This window comes from Barbus barbus (assembly GCF_936440315.1).
Source record: "Barbus barbus genome assembly, chromosome: 46".
Lineage (NCBI taxonomy): Eukaryota > Metazoa > Chordata > Actinopteri > Cypriniformes > Cyprinidae > Barbus > Barbus barbus.
Window position 1 is genome coordinate 11,214,443 of NC_136724.1, and position 21,603 is coordinate 11,236,045.

Genomic DNA, 21,603 nt, shown 5'->3' on the forward strand with positions numbered 1-21,603 from the left:
CAAAACTCACCAGAAATTTGACCATGACAAACACATTTTTGATATTGTATTAGACTACAAACTGATTAGACTAATGAAAATACTAAGCTAAAGGAATTCCCTTGTGTGTTTGCAGTCGAGCGAGCTGGATGATATTTTGGATGATCTACAAAACAGTCAGCCGGGCCTGTTCTCAGATTCCCGGCCTGTGTCTTTGCCTGCTGCCGTGGATAAGCAGTCAATCATCAATGACATCCTGCAGATGACTGGAGAGGGTGGAGCCATCATGGGTCCCCAGCAACAGAGAGCACTACAGGCTTTGGGCCAACAGAGTGAGTAACACACACACACACACACACACACACATATTCTCCTACAGTTTTCAGCCAATGGCTGGAATAAAGTGCACGACTTATGAAATCTGGCATCATGTACTTGCCAAATTGGTAAACAGTTGCAAAGAAAAACTAAACGACTGAGGGTACATTCACACATCATTGATCGGTCTAAAACAGTTCTATAGGAACTACCAGTAGTCTCGCGTAGTAGGGGTGGGAATCGCAGGGTAGCTCACGATACGATATAATCACGATACATGGCTCACGATAACGATAATATCACGATTCTGCGATAATCTATATATTTCTAGGAAATCCTATAATGATACATCACGATATCTCTAAACAATATGCCTGTAAAAAGGTTAAGTGCAAGTTTTCTTTCTTTATTCAAGTCCAAACTGTTAAAAACAGCAAAAAAAAAGTTCTGCAAATCAATTTTAGCATATATAATTTTATTCTTGGACTTATTAAAAGCTTACACTTTTCTTTTTCTCTGTGTGTAAACAAACACACTTAACTGGTTATCAAACTGAATTTTTTTTTTTTATATATATATATAATATAAACCTGGTACATTTCAAAATTTACCTGGAGTGCTTTCTCAACCTTTCTACTCCTCTCATCATAAAAACGGAGTCCCACACGAAGAAGTAGGCGTTCACATCATGTCTTTTGCGCGCTCAGGTTGGTTATTTCAAATCTAGACGCATGGCAGGCATACACACTGCACACTTCTGCGCCGCATTACGTATGCCATAGGTGCAGATTTATGTTTCTGCCGGTCGGTGCCCACTGTTCACACTGCCTAATGCACACTTGTAATATCTGAGAGAGAGGGAGAGCATCCAGTGTTGTTCACATAAAACTGGACTCTCACCTGCGATCCGAGCGGAGAGGCTACTCACGGACTGAATATGTGCTCTGCAATAATAACGTGAACGGCGCCTATGGTCCATGCTGATAGCTGTTCTGGGGCAGCTAGTTTTCATCTCCATAAACATACACTATATATATATATATATATATATATATATATATATATATATATATATATATATAGCTAGCAGTAAAGCTAATACAGTGGCTGGAAATCTGTTTATTCTTCGGTTCCTTGTGCTTCCCCATCTTCATAGAGAACACGGATCATGGTTGCTCAGAGCGCTCTTGGATAGAAGCTGGAAATGGCGCAGCCACGATTTCCATGCATTTTTAGACGCTGTGAACAGGGAAATCTGTTTAGAGCACCTTATTATATCAACTAAAATATTGATATTTGGTGCCAGATATCGATTATCGTATCGCAATATATCGCCATATCGATTTATTGTCCCAACCCTATCGCGTAGTCAGACCTTCAGACTGACGGCAGAAGGTCTGGAATGTATGGTAGCTTTTATTGGCCAAGGCTCGCCCTTGAGACCGTTTGACCAACATGCCAAAAAGACAATCACAGTTCGTTTTGGGACGTGGAAATGTTGCCACAATAACAGACCGGTGTGTAAAACTCTTGAACGTATTTTAAAGGTTATGTTCCGCGAACTTTAAAAATTTTACTTACTTCTGAAAATTCAGCATTTAGTTGATCCTGATAAGCGTTTGTTGTCACAGTTGTAAACATGAACAGCTTTCTTCTTTCGTGAGGGGGTTTGGCGTCACGGCATCTTTGTTTCCAGGCGGAATGTTTAAGAACGTGACACATGTCTCTAAGTGTACACTGATTGGCCAAACGCATACGAAACACCGGCTACCTGGCATTTTTAAAAAGCCATGCACTCCACGAACATGGAAAACAATGATAAGAGCATTTAGCTACCTGTTGTCTGCAGTGCTGACCTTCTTTTCTCAGTCTCAATGATATATAACACTGCAAGTTGTTATAGGAGATTTAAAGTTATTGCACACTAAGTGCAAAATTAAAAAAATTAATACAACCTCACATTGGATCAATCATGTTTACACACTGCCTCCAAAACTTTCGTCCATCATAAAAAATTCCTCCAATCCTCCATTCACTGGTTGTTGTTGTTCGTAAATGATCTGCAAAAATGACTAATAATGCTGTATTATGCATGCCAGGCCAGTAGTTGGCACTTTGTCACTTTGTATAGCAACACTGCACAAATTCTCATTTTTGTAGTGTACACACAGATGGAAAATGGGTATCGTTTTCAAAAACTTGCACTTTAAAACCCGTTAACAAAAGTTTGCATTTCCAGGTCCCCAAAGCACTTAAATGTGTAAATGGCTGGCTGAAATGAATACCAATTTTCTGTTTTTAGTTGAAAATGGTGTCATGTAAATGCCCTGTGAGGTTCACACACTACCTGAATTTCAAGTTGTTCTAAACGCAACAAACACACAATTTAAACATTTGATATCCTCCAGCTCAATGGAGTCTGAAACAAAAAAAAAAATCATGTAGTGTCCATTGTACATAGCATGCTTGCTTGTGTACAAATAGTCATATAATTGCCTTATCTCTCATATTTATGCACACACTCCCTCTTGAACGAGAGTAGACCAATGTAACACATTGGTGTGAGCTTTGCCTTATGTTGAGTAATCAACTTCCTTTAGCACAAATGTATGTCTCCTTTAACCAGCTCTGACATCATAATCCTATCCAATAGTAAATGTCAATGTGTTTTTACAAGGAGTTTCACTGAGTAGTCTTGCATTTTATTTGCAGTTGTTTACAAGGTGACAGCAGGAGGAAAGTCCAGTGTCCACGAACAGCGTCCCAATGCATTTGCAAAACTATTTGGAATTACACAAGCATGAAAATGAATGTTTACTTGTCATAATTTTTGCAAAACACCCTGAAACTATTCAAGTGTGTCCAAAGGCTGACCGAAACTATAAACTGGTGGAACATGAGTTTCTCACGAAGCGTTTGTTTCTCACCTGCATCATTTCAGCTGTGTGGATATTCTCTCACCCACTGTCATCGGAGAAATGGCAAAGACCACTAATGCTACAGTCATTTACACGAGCTAAACACTGACAAGTTGACTACTTATAGTACAAAAAGTACAATACCCTAGTGTTTACTCATAAACCATGTTATGATGCTTATAATAAGCAGCACACATTTTACAGTAACATTCGCTCATTTTTCAACAGTAATTCTTCCTACACTACCATTCAAAAGTTTAGGGTTAAGAAATGATTACTTTTTCAGCAAGGACACATTAAATTGATCAAAAGTAACACTAAATGCATTTATAGTTAGAAAAGATAATGAACAAGATTCTAGTTACAAGATAATCATTGCAAAAGATTATATACAAAATATATCTATTTCAAATAAATGCTGTTCTTTTCAACTTTATCAAACAATCCTGAGTCCTGTATCACAGTTTCCACAGAAATATTAATAAGCACATGCATTTTCAACACTGATAATAAGATTTTATTTTTTTAGCACCAGTCAGCATATTAAAATTATATTTGAATGATCATGAGACTGAAAACTTGACTGCTGAAAATTCAGCTTTGCATCACAGGAATAAAGTTACATTTGAAAATATTACAATAGAAACCTGTTGTATTGTACTTTGAAATGTAATTTTCACAGTATCATTGTTTTTACTGTAATTTGATTATATACCGTGGCATGTGAAAGTCTGTGAACCCCTTGCAGAATCTGTGAAAATGTGAATAATTTTAACAAAATAAGAGAGATCATACAAAATGTGTGTTATTTTTTATTTAGTACTGTCCTGAGTAAGATATTTTACATAAAAGATGTTTACATATAGTCCACAAGACAAAAAAATAGCTGAAATTATTAAAATAACCCCCTTCAAAAGTCTGGTAACCTTAGGTTCTTAATACTGTGTCTGGTTTCCTGGATGGGTGCCCTTTTGTTTTGTGATGGTTGTTCATGAGTCCCTTGTTTGTTCTGAACAGTTAAACTGAGCACTGTTCTTCAGAAAAATCCTCCAGGTCCTGCAGAATCTTCAGTTTTCCAGCATCTTTTGCATATTTGAACCTTTTCCAGCAGTGACTGTATGATTTTGAGATCTATCTTTTCACACTGAGGACAATTGAGGGACTCGAACACAACTATTAAAAAAGATTCAAACATTGACTGATGCTCCAGAAGGAAACACGATGCATTAAGAGGGGGTGAAAACCTTTTGAATTTAAAGATCAAGGTAAATTGTACTTAATTTGTCTTGCGGGAAAACATACAAGTATCTTCTGTTGCTTCCAAAGGGCAGTACTAAATGGAAAAAAATGATATTTCAACAAAATAAAAAAATTGGACATCTTCATTCCTGTTCAAAAGTTTTCAGATATTTGAAATCCAGATCTCTCTTATTTTGTTAAAATTATTCACATTTTCACCGATTCGCATGCCACTGTAAATGCAGCTTAGGTGAGCATAAGAGAGAAAATCTTCAACTCCGATTTTTTGAAAGTTTGTGTAACTTCTGTAAACTCTTAATACCAGAGTTCTTTTTCCAATTTTGTCATTTATTTAGTTATTTGCTGTTTGTGTTCTTAGATTTTAGTGCTCAGCGACCAGGTCAGCCCGGCAGAGCTCCTCCGGTCAGAAGCGTGTCTTTGGATATGAACATGCCTGCTAAAGGCGCTCAGGGTCAGTACCCTCTGATGAGGAACAGCAGCCCCTACTCGCTCATGCAGCAGCAAGGCATGATGGGAAACCACAGTGTCATGCCTAATCAGCCCAACATGGTCAATGCAGGTGAGTTTAGCTGGGGTCAGAAATGCAGCGCGCTGCAGTGCTACTGATCAGATAACAAAAAATAAAGAGCAGAAGTGAAGTTTAAGTTTGTTAGCCTATACTGCAGAACACAGGGCTTCCCCCACACTTAACACCTACAATGAGAGGAAAGTTCCAGTGCCGCACCGACCATGTACAAACCAAAGTTTCAACGTGATCAGTAATGCACAGTCAAGCATGACGCTGTTGCCCGAGAGGAAGACAAATGTGTAAAACGGCACAAAACTGTTGAGTCAGATCAAAAGCTATCCCCCCTGTGCGGTTTTTGTTTGTGTGTAGTGGGTTGCATTTGCTTGCAACTGAATGTGCGCATAAGGTGAGACAGAGCGGCTAGATATGAATGACTCATAATCTTAGGAAAGAATAGCAGGGTTTCTGGTGTGATAATGTCAACATGTTTTTCAGGTGGTCGGATTTTTAAACATCACATTTCTGAGTATGAAATGATATATACCACTTTTTTTTGTATATCTAATTTTTTTCAGTTGACCCTTAGCTTAGGTCTTTGTTACTGTTGCTAAGTCAAACGAGCTTTACAAAACACATACATGTTTGTTTGGGAATGAAGACTGACACCGTTTAATCCACTGAAACTTGTGAAGATATATTGAAAGATTTGGGGGAAAAAATGTCTCATTTGCGCTCTATGTATTTTGTGTCACTATTATAAGAGAACTGGCAACAACATTGTACCTTATTTTTAGACAATTTGGTAACAAATTAATATAGGGACCAAATCTCCCTATCAACTAGTTGCTTATTTACTTGCCTTTTATGAACATATTGGCTCCTAATCCTACCCAGTACATAAACTTAACAACTACCTTACTAAATATTAATAAGCAGCAAATTAGGAGTTTATTGAGGCAAAAGAAGTCAATTGTTTGTTAATAGCGAGAATTGAACTTTAAAGAGATTAATAAATATTTTCTTTCATAAAACATGTCTGTGGTATTATTATGCAACATTTACCAGAGCATGTTTTTATAAAAGAGAAAAATTTTCATTACCTTTCATAAAAAATAACCCTTTTCTCCACTTATGAAATAATGTTGTTTTTCCACTGAATAATAATATCAACAAACCATTAACTACGACTTTTGCGTCAATAAACTACTACTTTGCTGCTTATTAATAGTTAATAAGATTTAGTTTAGGTATTGGGTGAGATTTGGGATGTAGAATATGGTAAGTACTAATAAACAGCCAATATGTTAATAATAGGCATGTTAATAAGCAACTAGTTAATAGTGAGAATTGGTTTCTATACCAAAGTTTTACCATCCTTTTTAACATTATAAATGTCTATACTATCACTTTTGATCAATTTAATTCATTCTATCAATTTAATTCACAATTTTGAAAGAGATGTCACTGTCCACAAACTTTTGAAGAGTACTGTAAATTTTCACTGAATATTAAAAAATGTCACATTGCACATGTTGCTTATACCATTTAGTTTGTATTTAATAAAAGCTGCCTTCAAATTGAAAGCCCTTCTCTTTCTCTTTCTTAAAGGAGTGATGGGTAATAACGGTCCCCGTGTAGGTATGCAACAGGATGGTTGGGGTGCACAGGGTCCCGGTTCCGTAGGTAATGCGGCCTCACCCGTCACAAATGCTCCCGCCGGCCAGCACGCTCTCCCACAGGGGGTGATCCACTCTCGCATGGTGCCCAACTCTGGTGCAGGCATGCCCATGAGGCCCAACAACCAGCCTGGACCCAGACCGATGCTTCAGTCCCAGATGATGTCTAATGGTAAAAAGACATAGAGCAGGAAGAGTAGACTATGGGTGACCTTGATTACAATTAAAATTGGTGTTTTCTGCAGTTTAAATCATGTTTTGTCATCTGCTGTTTCTTCCTCAGCCCAGTCAAACATGGACATGGGCATGGCTGTCCACCAGTTTCCCCAGCAACAGGCACCGCCCAATCAGACGGCTCCATGGCCAGACAGTGTCATGCCTATAGAGCCGGTGCCATTTGGGAACCAGAACAGGTAAACAGCATTTATTATTGTCACTGTTGTTAGGTCCTCCACTTTATTGGAGGTGTGTGCTGTGTGCACTTGTTGATTTTGTCCTTCCAAAAGAAAATAACTAGACACATACACTCAGATGTAATCTGTGAGGGGGTATCCCATCATTCATGTCTCAGTTCTTTTATGAGAGTGTCTCGTCTCTGTCAGCTCCATGTACAGCGGTTCTCAGGAGGACGTTCTGTGCCCTCCTGCCTCTGAGGGTCCGGCCGATGAGGGTGCTTTGCTCAGCCAGCTCTACACGGTTCTCAAAGATTTTGACGGCCTAGAGGAGATTGACCGTGCTCTAGGCATCCCGGCTTTAGTGGGACAGGTAGGTTGAACATTTTTGTTCTCTTTTTTTACTTTCACTATGTTGACTAATCAAAATACTAATGATGCACCGAAATTAAATTTTTTACTGAACACCAGAACTGAAATAAACTATTAAAAACCAAATTTTGCTCTCATATCAAACATTTAAATTCCACCCGAGTTTTTGTATGAACTCTGTAATTATATAGTTTCTATAGTAATTTGTTGTTGAAAATATAAACATTTAAAAGGTGACTGTAATAACTTGTTTTCACGTGGTTGTTTAAACTTGTTTAAAGTTTTTTTTTCTTTCACATTTTTGACCAATCAAATGTGAAAGTGATGCACCAAATGTTTTTTTACTGAAACACAGAAACCGGGTTTTCATTTAGATGAAAACCATAATGGAAAATGAAAGTTATTAGAGTTATATGACCTTTTTAATATAATCATATTTATATTATATCAAATATATAATATAGTGCATATTAACAAAATTCTCCACTCTAGAATTATACAAACTATAGATACTGAAAGGGGTTTTCAGTTGCTGAAATTTCAGTGCATCAATACAAAATCCAGGACCAGAACAATCTGATTTATTATGTGCACCAGCTATTAATACCGCACACACGAGAATGTAAAGATACGGCGTTACTAAGTTTAAGTTTAATGGTTCAGGCTCAGCCGGTGGAGCAGGATCAGTTCCCCGGTCAGGACCCCAGTATGATGATGGATCAGAAGCCGCCCATGTATGGCCAGCAGCAGTACGCTACCTCCCAGGCCCACATGCAGCAGGGCGGCTACACGCCCATGCAGGACCCCAGCTTCCATGGTATGACAGGACAGATGGGGCAGAGGCCGGGCTACCCCATGCTCCGCATGCAGGCTAGACCAGGACTCAGGCCCGCCGGGGGTGTCCCCACCCAACCCAATACACTGAGACTGCAGCTGCAACACAGGCTACAAGCACAGCAGGTACAGTTTACACTCTCATGCATGAGAAGAAAGAACAGTCCTGAGTAAAGTAGAATAAAATGGTTGTATTTGTATTTCTTAATCCTAATATTGTCTGATTATGCCATCAATATTAAGCACAGTGATCATTTAGTTAAAAATATAAATTCAGTCATCATTGACTCGCCTTCATACCATGTCACCTCTCATGCCTTTAAACACAAAAGAAGAAATTTGACAACAAAACCCTTTAAAATATATATAGACAATACAATGGGAAGTTTTCGCTCTGACACTTAATTGGTGACATTTAGCTTTGTTAATCCAAAGATTTAAATGCATTATCTTTTTTTCTGTTCATATACATGCATTTTAAAGCAAAAAGTGTAATTTAACCTAAATTAGACTGGTGAAATAGTAGTCTGTGGTTAGCTGCCCCCTGCTGAACATTACAGGAGTTGATCATTGACCTCATTTTGGGTTTATTTAGGGGTTAAGTTTCTAACAATTTGAACCTACAATAAGTGATTATGTAATTAGATTTAATTAATTTAAATGAAATAAATATTAAACTATTAACTATTTTATATATATATGTGTATGTATGTGTGTGTATATATATATATATATATATATATATATGTGTGTGTATATTAAAAGAACATATATAATGATGACAATGATATTTTGTATTACAGCTCTAGATTAAATTGTGTTCGAAATGCCTGTCAATTAATATTAACTTCTAGTGCTATCAAATTAATCGCATTCAAAATAAAAGTTTGTGTTTAAATAATATGTGTGTGCTGTATATAAATATACACACGTGCGTGTATATATTTAAGAAATATAAATAATAGATCATATAAATCACACATAAATATGAATATATGCATGTAAAGATTTCTAAAATATTGTATGCATGTATGTGTGTATTTATATATACAGAGTATGCACACGTGTAAACACAAACTTTTATTTTGGATGCAATTAATCGATTTGACAGCAATATTAACTTCTTGTTAAAGTCAGTGTATTACAAACAAGAGTGCTGTTGTATTGAACAGATCAGTTGTTTAAATGTATTGCTTACATATTGAATGGTAGAATGAGTGATGCTGCTTTTGAAATAATACTACAATTTGCCACTTCTGTTTGTGTCCGCTCCAGAATCGTCAACCTATGATGAATCAGATGACTGGAGTGTCAAATATGAACCTACCTCTAAGACCCAACGTTCCGAATCAGGTACGCCAAATCACTTCCTGCATTCTCCCTTGTGCTTGGTTCTCGAGCTTGCCTAAACTCTCTATCTTCCCAGGGGACAATCAACGCTCAGATGCTGGCCCAGCGGCAGAGAGAGCTGCTGAGTAATCACTTGCGTCAGCGTCAGCTGGACCAACAACGACAGCAGCAGCAGCAGCAACAACAGCAGCAGCAGCAACAACGCAGCATGGTCATGCGAGCCCAGGGCCTCAACCTGCCGCCCAATATGGCGGCAGCGGCCGCAGCAGGCATGCCCGGAGCCATGAGCAACCCGCGGATCCCCCAGGCCAACCCCCAGCAGTTCCCCTATCCTCCCAACTACGGTACAGGACTGGCCTCGCCACCCCCCTCCAGCAGCCCTTTCTCCCCCGGTTCTCCCAACCTCCCCGCCCCCCAGCTCCTCTCCCACAGCGCCATGCATGGCTCTCAGATGAGTCTAGCTAACCAGGGGATGCTGGGCAGTCTGAGCGGACAGTTTGGGGCGGTTATGAGCCCTCAAATGCAGCACAGTGCCTTTCAGTTCCCCAGCTCAGGTACTGCCTGCCCTTTCTCTCTGTTTGTGTCATGCGCTTCCACACACACGCACAAACACCTGCGAGCAGCAACACTACAGGCTGAACTTGTGTGATCTGAACGTGCGGTGAAAAATCAATGGCGTCTAGGGCCAATCAACATGGTTTAATGAGAAATGCAATATTCCAGATACAGGTCAACTGTGTAAAAATACTAATCCAGCAACTGTAGTCAAATCAAGTCTTAAATTATATTCTAAGAGAATTAATGAAAAAATTATCATTTTCACACCATTTGCTATCCCCCATGTTGTTGGGTTTTAACTTTTTTCTTTTGTGGAAGACAAAAGGTGATTATTTTAATCTTCCAGCCAGCTTTTTGTAAAATATAATGAAAGTGAATGAAGACTAAACTTCAACGGTAAAGCTGCTTTGACACAATCTGCATTGTAAATAGCGCTATATAAATAATGGTTACTTGCCTATTGGTTACAAAAAAGCACCAATAATTGTGTTATAAAAATGAAAACTGACAAGATATTCTTAAAAATTCATCGTTTGTGTTCCATGGAATGAAGAAAGACATGTTGTTATTGTTAATTTAAAATATTTTCGGTACTTGAATTAAACCTGAAATTAAATAAAATATAAATATTAAATGAAAAACCTGAACCTAAAAAAACTTGCCTTGGCAAATAACGGAATTAAGTTCTAAAATTACTAAAACTGATATAAAGATAAAGTTAAATAGAAGATTTTAAATAGTAATTATAAAAAGCATGCAACAAAATTACTAAAAAATGTATTAAAATGAAAACTGAAAATAAAAAAAATCTAATTCAGTATCTTAATATATACTATAATAGTATTCAAATAGGTTGAATAAATAATGACAGTGTTTAGGTTTTTTTTTTTTTTTTACTAAATTGATGAGATTTATATTTTCTGGATTATATTATCATGTACTGTGGAATGAGATTAGATGCTGCCATAAAATTAAAAACCAAAATTCATTAGTATATAATGATGTTTCATCATCTGAACTTTAAAAACTGTTTCATTGAGTATTTGGGTTTTTAAATATCTTTTTGTAGTTAAGTCAAGTCAAGTAATGTGAGCTAATAGGTTTTTTAGCACTTCATGCTAGTTAAGCAGTGTTAAATTATTGTATTTATGTAGTTCCCTTGAAAGATCATAATGGTTATGGTAGAATGTGGCACTAGAGGGCAGAAGAGTCACTTTAATGTTTTCCCACATGTAATCAGAATTTATTACAGCAATATTTCCAACTTAATGTCTATAAGCAGCATGCAATCTATTACCACAGAAAATTATGATTTGCAGCTCAGCTTGTAAAAACAAATAGTGTGATAATTTGCATATTTTAAACGTTGCCACCCACTCAATGATCCTGTTGGGTTTCTATTGAAATTACATACTAATTGCATTTTGCATTCTTTTTTATAAACTGAAGTACGAGTTGAAATTATTCAACTGGTAAACAGCAAAATCCAACAGATCAAAAACATTAAGGCTGAGTTTTCATAATCAAAATTGATATAATCCAGAACATCCACAGTAGATCTCTTTGTAACACATTGAGCTACTGATGCAGTCAGAGCCAGTATCATTTAAGCCAAGCTTATGTTGTGTTAAACTGTTGATAATTGTGCCTGTGTCTATGCCTGTGCTGTGTCATGTGTGTCGGTGTCTGTCCTGCCTAGACTAATTGGCTGATGGTGATCAGTGGAGGCGGAGCAGTTGATTTTTAAACCAATTATGCGGTGACCCAGACCCCACCCCCCAATCCCGCCCATTACCCACCCACCCACACCTTTTTTCTCTGGCTGTCTCAGCCACTAACACTAACCTGCATGTGTAACTCTGCCTTACTGCCTGCTTATAACACCTCTAAACCCCTCTAGTATACTCTTGATTCCTCACTTTTGATTATGGAGATGGGCTGAAATATGACATTTCTAAAAATGATGATCAGCTAATCTAAACCACAAATGTGATTTTGTCATTTTTAATCATTGTTCCTGTCTTAGTTGCAATTATAATAAATTTCTAGGTGCTAAATGTGGATGTTGTTTGACAGCGCGATAGTGAATGAATATGATATGAAAAGTGCTATACAATAATGATTTCTTAATTTGTGTTAAATATTTATTTGATGCATGCTTATTTCGAACCAGAATTTGTCTCCTCATGTCTGCGTGTGTGTGTGTGTGTGTGTTAGGTATGAGTCAGCAGTCGGACGGTGGGTTTGGTGGTGCTGCCACCCCTCAGAGCCCCCTCATGTCTCCCAGGATGGGCCACGCCCAGAGTCCCATGTTGCAACAGGCGCAGGGCAACACCTCTTTCCAGTCCTCCCCTGAAATGAACGGCTGGACACAGGGCAGCATGAATGCCAACAGGTGCAGTTTTACATCTAACATGATACTCGCTCTTACACAAAATAAGCACCAGGTTTTGATTTAAACTTTTTGATTGGTAAAGTATGTTGACATATTTGCAGTTGTTTGAATACATATTTCTCCATTTTGTGTGTGTGTATATTATATATATTAGAGCTGGGCAAGTTAACGCGTTATTATGCCCAAGTGCAGCACAGAGCGATCACACTAGTCAAATGAACCGGGCTTTGGGGGTCACATGCGCTTAGGCATTGATTGCCTAGTGTGAGTACACGTACACCCTTATTCTCCCGCATCCCACACACGATCCTCTACCCACCCGCACTCGCCCATCAAGCGCTGTCCCGCACCACACTCTGTTGCGTTGGGTCCCGCAGTCTCTACTCAGAATGTGCCTGTTAGAATGTTATGATCGAGGAGGCTCTGGACTCTGAGCATAACTTGTTTTTCTATAACAAACTATAAAATATTTTCTATAAAAACGTTAATGCACTGGCAGTGTCAAATAGCTTTGGTTTATATTTAATTTGATTACGTTAATGCTATAAATTGAGATTTACAAGAAATATTTTACCTGCTACTATGTAAAAGGAATACTGCTGTAAAAAAGCACCTTATTTGTTTAAAGTGTTTGCAAACCAAATGTTATTGCACTTTGTCTTCATATAGCAGTACTTTTAAATGAAAAGGTGCTCAATACACTACTTTTGAATTCATTATTGAATTTTGTGCATAACAATGCGATTTAATTGGGATTAATTTGCAGAAAATCATGTGATTTAATCGCGATTTAAAAAAACTAATATCGTTGCCCAGCACTATATACAGTATATACAGCGGTGGCCAAAATGATTAGAACACTAGTATTTTCACCAGCTAAAAATGCTGTTGTGTGTCAATAGGAAATATCAGTTTACATTTCCAAACATTCATTTTGCCATTAATTGTAATAATGGAGTGAGGTTTTTGTTTGCATAAGGAGTCTGACAACAGCCAGTGCTCCACACAGAGATCTGATCTCATCATCTAAATCCAGAAGAACTGTGGCAACATCTCCAAGATGCTTCAAAAACCTACCTGCAAAGCTACAGTACTGTTAGAAGTTTTAGGCACTTGTGTAAAAATGCTGTAAAACGAGGATGCTGTCAAAAATAATGTCATAAATAGATTTCTTTATCAATTAACTAAATTAAATCAACATTTGGTGTGACCATCCTTTGTGTTTAAAGCAGCTTTTGTCCTATTGGTGCACTTGCGTATAGTTTTTCAGGTAGCTTTCCAGGAAGGTTTTCTGAAGCTTCTTAGAGATGTTGCCACAGTTCTTTTGGATTTAGTCTGTCTCGGTTTGTTCTGTTTCTTCATGTCATTCCAGACAGACTGGATGGTGATGATGATGAGATCAGATCTCTGTGTGGAGCACTGGCTGTTGTCAGACTCCTTGAGCAAACAAAAATCTCACTGGATTATTACAATTAATGGCAAAATGAATGTTTGGAAATGTAAATTTATGATATTTCCTACTGACACACTACAGCAAAAGATAGAAATAACTGACTTAAAACCATTTTTAGCTGGTGTTCTAATAATTTTGGCCACCACTGTATATAAACACACAACCATTCTTTCTGTTACTTGAATCTGATTGGCTGAGAGCCTTTTCCAGTGGTGTGATATTCTAATAGTAACAGCACTCCAATCAATTCACCGTTTGTATCACTCCACTTGCAGTATTTCTCACAGCACGTGTCATTGTGGATCCCCAAATCCACTATAATTTTATAAATAAAGGCCGTTTAACACTGAGCACTATGCGAAAAAGTGAGGTGAAGTGAGGCTGACGAACGGTGCTTTCACACCGAATGCAAAGCGATTGATCGCCTTCTGCTAATTCACGCCTGCACGCTAGGTGGCGCCGACCAGCACTGCATTTTTCCTCAGATATGCATCTCATATTAATATGATTGACAGATCTTGAGTGACTCATAACACTCGTTGAAGTGCAAGAAAATGGACAGTGCTCTTCAGATCACATTCAGTGGAGAATTAATAGAAATGATATTCTGTAAAAAAGCACATGTGAGAATAAATCTGCTCTCAGATACCAATGATAAGAACGCATCCTCTTCTCTCTCAAAATACTCTTCTTCGGTGTTTGTTTACACTGGTTTTTGAAACAACCCCACCACTCTCACCCTTTTCTGGAACAGCAGCTGCTTTGGGCACGTTTCAGGAAGCAAAACGAAACATTTTTACCAAGGGTCTTATACATTTATCTGTTCCCTCCACAGTATGTTCACTCAGCAGTCGCCACCTCAGTTCAGCCAGCAGGCCAATAACAACATGTACAATGGTAACGGCATGAACCTAAACGTGTCCATGGCCACCAACTCAAGCAACATGGGCCAAATGGGCAACCAGATGACCATGAGCTCTGGACCTGGGGGCGGCATGACCAACATGGGCCCTGAACAGGTTAGATACACACAAGTCAGCTTCTGAGTCATGTGACACATTTGTCTATGAAAAGTGTGAACGTTTATTGCATTTTGGGAACCCATTCGAGTTCCGCTGTTCCCAACAGTCATCTAAACCAGATGGTTTAAAAGCTCAAGCTACTTTAAAAACACATCTTTAGAGTGAAACTGCTCTACAGCGCTGGTCAGACTCTCAAACTTTTGATCGCTAATGAAGCTCATTTAAACTCCTCAATGTTCCACCCAGGAGTTTAGTAAAAAGCGATGCGCCGTAGATTTATTGGATGCATTTATTTACTCAAACCATTAGATGTAGAATGTCTAATGGTCAGACTTTAAGTGTCTGAGATCACCAAATAGCATAGTCGAGCTCGTTAATAATTTACTCTAATTATCCTGGGTAATTTTGCAGATGAGAGGGATGATGCAGAACTAGGCATAATAGGAGAGTGATGTGATTAGTTGCTGGCAATTAGTGCCTGTTTGAGGTGGATAAAGAGATCATGTATGCAGACATGACAGATACTGAGTGCTAAATATCAGACATGACGTCTATAATTCAGCTAGGGTTTGACCAAACATACCTGCACACACATTCCTGCACTCCCTGAACTTCATCTTAACTATTGTGGTTTCATCATATAATAGTTTTAAGAGCATTTTGTACTTTGTGTGTTCCATAAGTTATAAATACATTTGTATATTATTTATAAGTATATTTATCATTCAAAGCTTTGGGGTCAAAATTTTCATTTAGATTTTTATTTTATTTTAAAATAAATGTATAGGCTACTTTTATTCAGCAAGTGCATTACATTGATAAAAAGTGTCAGTAAAGAGATTTAGAATGTTCCAAAATAATTCTATTTCCATAAATGCTATTCTTTTGAACTTTCTATTCAGCAAATTCTGACAAAAAAATAAATAAAACTTGGACCGTATACATGCATTATATACATACAGTGCCCTCCATAAGTATTGGAACAGTAAACATAAAATTGCTCTGTTGGCTGTGGAGTCAAGACATTTGCAAATATGATTAAAAGATGAATATGAGACAAAACTACAGAATGTCACATTTTATTATTAGCCGTTTCAACACATACATGTTTTACCAAATAAAAAGAACAGCACTTTTAGAGTTCATCCCACTCATTGATGTGAGCATAAGTATTGGGACAGTTGAACATAAGGCAGATATAAAAGAATAAAAGCTATTATTTAGTTGCAGATCCCTTGCACACAATCACAGCAGTGAGTCTGTGACCCATAGACATCACCAGACTCTTGGTCTCATCCTTTCAAATACTTTTCCCAGCCTTGAATGCAGCCAATTCCAATTGTTGCTTGTTTTGGGGAGTTTCTGCCTTTACTCTCCTCTCCAGCTGGTGAAATTCATGTTCAATCGGATTTAAATCTTTAAGCACGAAATCATCATATTAGAATGATTTCTAAAGGATCACGTGACACTGAAGTGTTTCAAAATATTACTGTTTTTCCTATATTTTTTTGTGAACATCAGAAACTTCTTCCTAAAGCTTTTTATCTTTTTCTTTAAAAATAGTTCTGAAATATATTTTCTTAAGTGATGCACTCTCGCCAGTAACATAGTAAAGATTTTTATGCTTTACACAGTCCACTGCAGCTTTTAAGCTTCATTAAATAGTATGAATATTTAACCAAGTTGCATCAGTTTGATCGTGCACTTCGTGTTTTTATAAGTCCATAGGCCATTGAAATCTCAGTCTGCTGATTTATTCTTAAGATGTGTGTATAGTCAGTAGTCTTTTAATAATTTAGCGTTTTGCCATTAGTGGAGGTTTAATGAATTATTACTCTGTGTTTCTTAGCTGTAATTATCTCTTCATGACAACACAAAGTTTGGCATTACAACACATTTCAGTGAGGGGTTCATGAAACTGGGTTACAAGAGCTTTTAAAAAGTACTTTACCTGTCATGATTCATTGCAGCATTTCTTTGGCTCAGGGTCCACCCAGTCAAAGCTGCCAGAATAGACAAATAATGTAAAATAAAAAAAATGCTACCAACTTCAAGCAAAATAATATTCCACAATCATATTCTCATATATTTTTGTTGTTTGTGTATATATTTAAAAAAAAATCATTATTTAAAAAAAAAAAAATGTGTAAAATACATAAACCTCTTTGACAGTGGCAACAACCACATCTTTAGGAAACGGATATCCAGTGAACACCTCATGACAAATAACTCAAAGCAACACTAAATAGCCCAGAAAACATTAAAACAGTAGTATATTCATGCCATGATGCATGCTGGGAACTGTAGTCCTGACTCTATCAGTGCAAGTATCACTATTACCTATTACTAAGTTTCAAAACACAAATAAATATATTTTAATGAAACCTGAAAAGGTTTCTGTCTCTCCACTGAAAATCCAGGTTAGAAGATCCAAAAAGGTTATAAAGGCATCATAATGCGAATCTATATGAATCAAGGAGTTCAAATCTAAAAGTCTTAGGATCACTTTATATGAACTTTGATTTAGGTTTTTAGTTGCATGTAAATAATGATCAACACATGCACAGAGCACTTCACATTTAGTAAACACGGTTGAGCTCAAATGTGTGAGCGAACTTACTATACCTTAGTTATTTACAACTTAATTATTGTTAATTAATATACATTACCACAACGTGAACGGCCTCATGCATGATTTCTGTGAAAAATATGCTTCTAGGGTTTTGAATTGATTCTATGGTTTCGAGTCTAAGACCTGATTTCTTTTTCTATTTCCCACAGCAGAAGTATTGTTGACCCGGGGCAGACGACATCCCAATGCAGTAAACCGAGTTTAATGAAGATGTTTCATGAGTGATTTTCAGCCGCAGCGTGATCACGGAGAGTTTGGAGTGATGCTGTGCTACTTAAGCTGCTATCGGGGCTGTACGGGTCTTTAGAGACTGCTCCCTACTGGACATCTCTAGAGGATGCCTTAGGGGTACTGGAGCTCAGAGGGGATGGACCCTCTCCCTCTCTCTCTCTCTCTTTCTCTCTCTCTCTCTCTCTCTCTCTCTCTCACACACACACACACACAGAGACACAGACACTTTGATCTTCTGGACCTAGAAACACCCCCCCCTCCTTCAGTCGAGCACGGCCTTCTGTCTCCTACTTACACTGCAAGCCCATTCCGTCAGTCTGCTCCGTTGCATTCACCGTAGTGTGACTTAGGTCTCCCCTGAAAAGACTCCGTGACCCTGGCATCGGAATCCTTGTCTCCCATGAATGTATTCCTCCCGCTCTTTTTCCCTGCCTTTCTTCATCTGGACTTCAGGCTCTTCTTAAGAAGACGTTCTTTTTGCCCAAGCATCTTTCTCTCTTGACTCCTTTCCAATCTGACGTTCCAAAACAGGCAAGAAGACTGCATTTGAAATCCACGCTCAAAATCAGCCATTTTGCCTTTTTGTTTTCTGTTTTGTTTTGTTTGAGTGCAAATAAAGATAGAATGATGTTGAAATGGCATCTACATATAGATTATGAGAATTCAGATGATGGTTTGTAAAACTAGACTTAATTTAGTCAAGAGGTTTATTGTGTATTAAATTAAGTTTTATTCTAATGTATAGTTTCTTTTTTAAATAACATTGTAGATTTCTTTATAAAGCATCGGTTAGAAAGAGAAAAATCACCCAGAGTGCATATGAATTGCCTCAGAATAAGAAAAACGCTCAACATACCTATGGATTTTGTTTTTCTTGGTCCAGTAGTTTCAGAAAGAACGTGATTTTTGTGGTTAGTAAAATGAAATGCTGGTAGATTGTAAATACCAATAACGGGGAGGGGGGAATCTGTTTTGTATTATATTTATTTTTTTGATTTTGTTTTTCAATGTATTTCCCCTTCCTCCCCTCAAAGTCCGGTCTTAACTGTTTCTGGAACAGAGTTTCTCACGATGAGCGTGTTCGTTGGGCGGGAAGATGAGGATGTGCTGAGTCCATAAGGTGGTCCTTCTTTCTTGGGTGGGTGTCTGGGAGGGTGCTGTGTGTAGTGTGTACAGTGTACAGATACTCGCTTGCTTCTAAGCCTTTAGCCGGGAGCCCCGCCGGAGGAACCCAACACAGCCATAAACTCAACACTGAAGCCTGCTTTCTTTGTTGTGTGAAGTGACGTGCTTCATGCCAGATGCTATAGGTACAAGCAGAATCCAATGTGTGTAAGAAAAGACAACAAGCAATAAATATTACTTGTGATTTTCTTTTTTGTTTTGTAATTTTTGTACAGGACTTTTCAGGAGACACATTTTTGCTCCCCGGTTCAAACTCAGTATTAAAGACAGATTTTTTTATTGTGCTTTCTATTTTGAGAAAAACAACAACGAGATGTCCAAAACTACTTGTTCCTCAGCGAAAAGCAGGTTTAAGTTCTGGTGTAGCCAAAAAAAAAAAAAAATGAATAAAAGCAGTATTTATGTTTTGCGTGGCTATTCCTACATTCACGCTTAATGTTCGCCGTCTTGAAAATCTGGATCAACGATTCAGATTTGGATCACTACGGGCACGTGAACTCTTAACGCTGTAATGTACGCAATACAGTTTGTGTTTTCTAGCCTATTTGAGGACGAAGCCAAATTTCCTTGCCTTTGAATTGATCTGTAGATTTACACATACCACTTTCATTTTGTTTTCGTCTCATGTTTGCGCACGGTTTGTATCGGGGTTAGATTGTCAGCCTTTAGCTTTCGCTGAAAATATCGCCATGTCATCTGTGTTTAAGCTGGTGTGTTAAAAAAAAAAGAAAAAAAGGCGGCTACTACATGTTTTTATTAAGTATATACTGTATGTACCAGCAGCAACTAAGGTTTGCGACGACCAGCTCTGTCATTATGCGCTGAAGGTGTCGTTGTGTACGAATATAGCCTACCTGGTGTTTTGGTATAGCTTTAGCTTTTCCTTTTGAACACTGTAAATATGAATTTGATTTCACATTGTTTGGGTGAAAGGTCACTCTGCCCACCATTCAAAACTTTCTGTATCCTTTGAGAAACACCTGCATCCTCGTGTGGGTTAAAAACTTGATTTAATAATCGATTTCAGTGCTAGCATTTGTCGACTAAATCGAGCACTCATTTATTCCGAGCTTCTTTAATCACAATTTTGATGAATGTTGGATGCCTTGAACAAAGACTGACATCCAGATGCATCTATCATATTGGAGAATAGCCAGTTTTGAGGTCGCATATGTACCACTACCCTCTGCAAAGTCCAAAGATTGTCAAGATTTTGAAATAAATATAAGCCATGATGTGAAGGTGGTGCAGAGTTTTCTAGTCTTTTTATCAGTGCTAGTGCAAAAAGAGCCATTTGCCCTAAAATAAAGAAATAAATCAATGGAATTGTAACGGCTATTGAATTTCCTAAAATTGTCTTTACCTTACCTTTTGGGTTTTTTTCTGAGACTTTAAATGTCTTTTTGTATAGTCTGCCAATTTCTTAGAGCTAAATGCAACAACCTTGAAATGCTAAAACTTAGCATATTGCCTTAGATCTGTTTTACTGTCTTGTATATTACAAAAGTTGTCTGTATTATATTTGTATAGTGAATCATTGACAAGATTGACCGTTCATTACTGCCCATCTATTGCTGGATACCTGCATACCTGTCTATCTTTCTCTCTATTCCCTCACACACCTGCACTCTCTCTCTCTCTCTCTCTCTCTCTCTCTCTCTCTCTCTCTCTCTTCAGTCTCAATATTGCTCATTTTCCATGTTTTGTTTGATCAGTTGTGGGTTTTATTATTTGTACAGTCTTGATTTTACCCTCTCAGTTATGTGTGTGAATGATGCAATGGGAAATCGAAGCAATATGTAATTTATAAGAACTTTTTGGAGAAAGCTTACAGTGTTGCGCTCCTGAGATGTATTTTTTCCCCCAGTTGTGGTCACATAAACATCTGTTCATTCGCATCGATGTGTGTAATCTTAGTGTGAGCCTTTTATGCAAAGTTAGATATACCGAGAGAAATTTAAATACAGTTATGCAAGTTGTCAACTAATATGGCTTTGCTGATGCTATTTGATGTTGAATCAAATTGAATTGTAAATAAAGAATTCTGTTATTGCAACTTTTATAATTATCTCACGGCTCATGTTTTCACTTTCCAGAGAAAATGTTATTCGTCTGTGTGATGCATAGATCTTTGTAAAAGGTCTTGGATATTTAAAAAGGTGGAAAACCTTGTTATGGGATAGTTGGTAGATTGAATTAATAATACTTTAGGAGCTTGCCTGTTTTACCATTACGGGTTAATGGATGAAACGCCAAAAACTAATGCAACAAAACACGTTAGTTTTTGATAATATTGCTTAGATATTTTGTTGAATTTTTCTCTGCATATTTGAGACACGATGGTAATTCCGTTATTAATGATGTCATCATTTGTGGAAGCCTGGTAAGTTGTTTGGTTTAATAATAATATATTTTGTTCATTATTTTTTGTTATACGAAAAAATTAAGCAAAAGTTGCCTTAAAAAAACTTTAGTATTGCTGCTGTTAATAATGACAGTAACAAATATATTTTGTTGTTA

General features: G+C 37.5%; 1 protein-coding gene across 5 annotated transcripts in view; it reads left to right on the forward strand.

The window, feature by feature from the left end:
- Positions 1-21,144, forward strand: part of LOC306864963 (nuclear receptor coactivator 2) — a 103,836-nt gene extending 82,692 nt beyond the window's left edge. For 2 of the 5 annotated variants that reach the window (XM_079409282.1, XM_079409281.1), the window contains exons 12-22: positions 116-311; positions 4,834-5,034; positions 6,592-6,831; positions 6,943-7,072; positions 7,262-7,424; positions 8,087-8,383; positions 9,533-9,610; positions 9,684-10,161; positions 12,383-12,560; positions 14,849-15,032; positions 17,817-21,144. In XM_079409282.1, the coding sequence (XP_079265408.1) occupies positions 116-311; positions 4,834-5,034; positions 6,592-6,831; positions 6,943-7,072; positions 7,262-7,424; positions 8,087-8,383; positions 9,533-9,610; positions 9,684-10,161; positions 12,383-12,560; positions 14,849-15,032; positions 17,817-17,831 (2,160 nt within the window). In that variant the 3' untranslated portion in view covers positions 17,832-21,144. The remainder of the gene's footprint in view (positions 1-115; positions 312-4,833; positions 5,035-6,591; positions 6,832-6,942; positions 7,073-7,261; positions 7,425-8,086; positions 8,384-9,532; positions 9,611-9,683; positions 10,162-12,382; positions 12,561-14,848; positions 15,033-17,816) is intronic. The other 3 variants (XM_079409285.1, XM_079409284.1, XM_079409283.1) reach the window with 3 other exon arrangements.
- Positions 21,145-21,603: the final 459 nt, after the last annotated feature.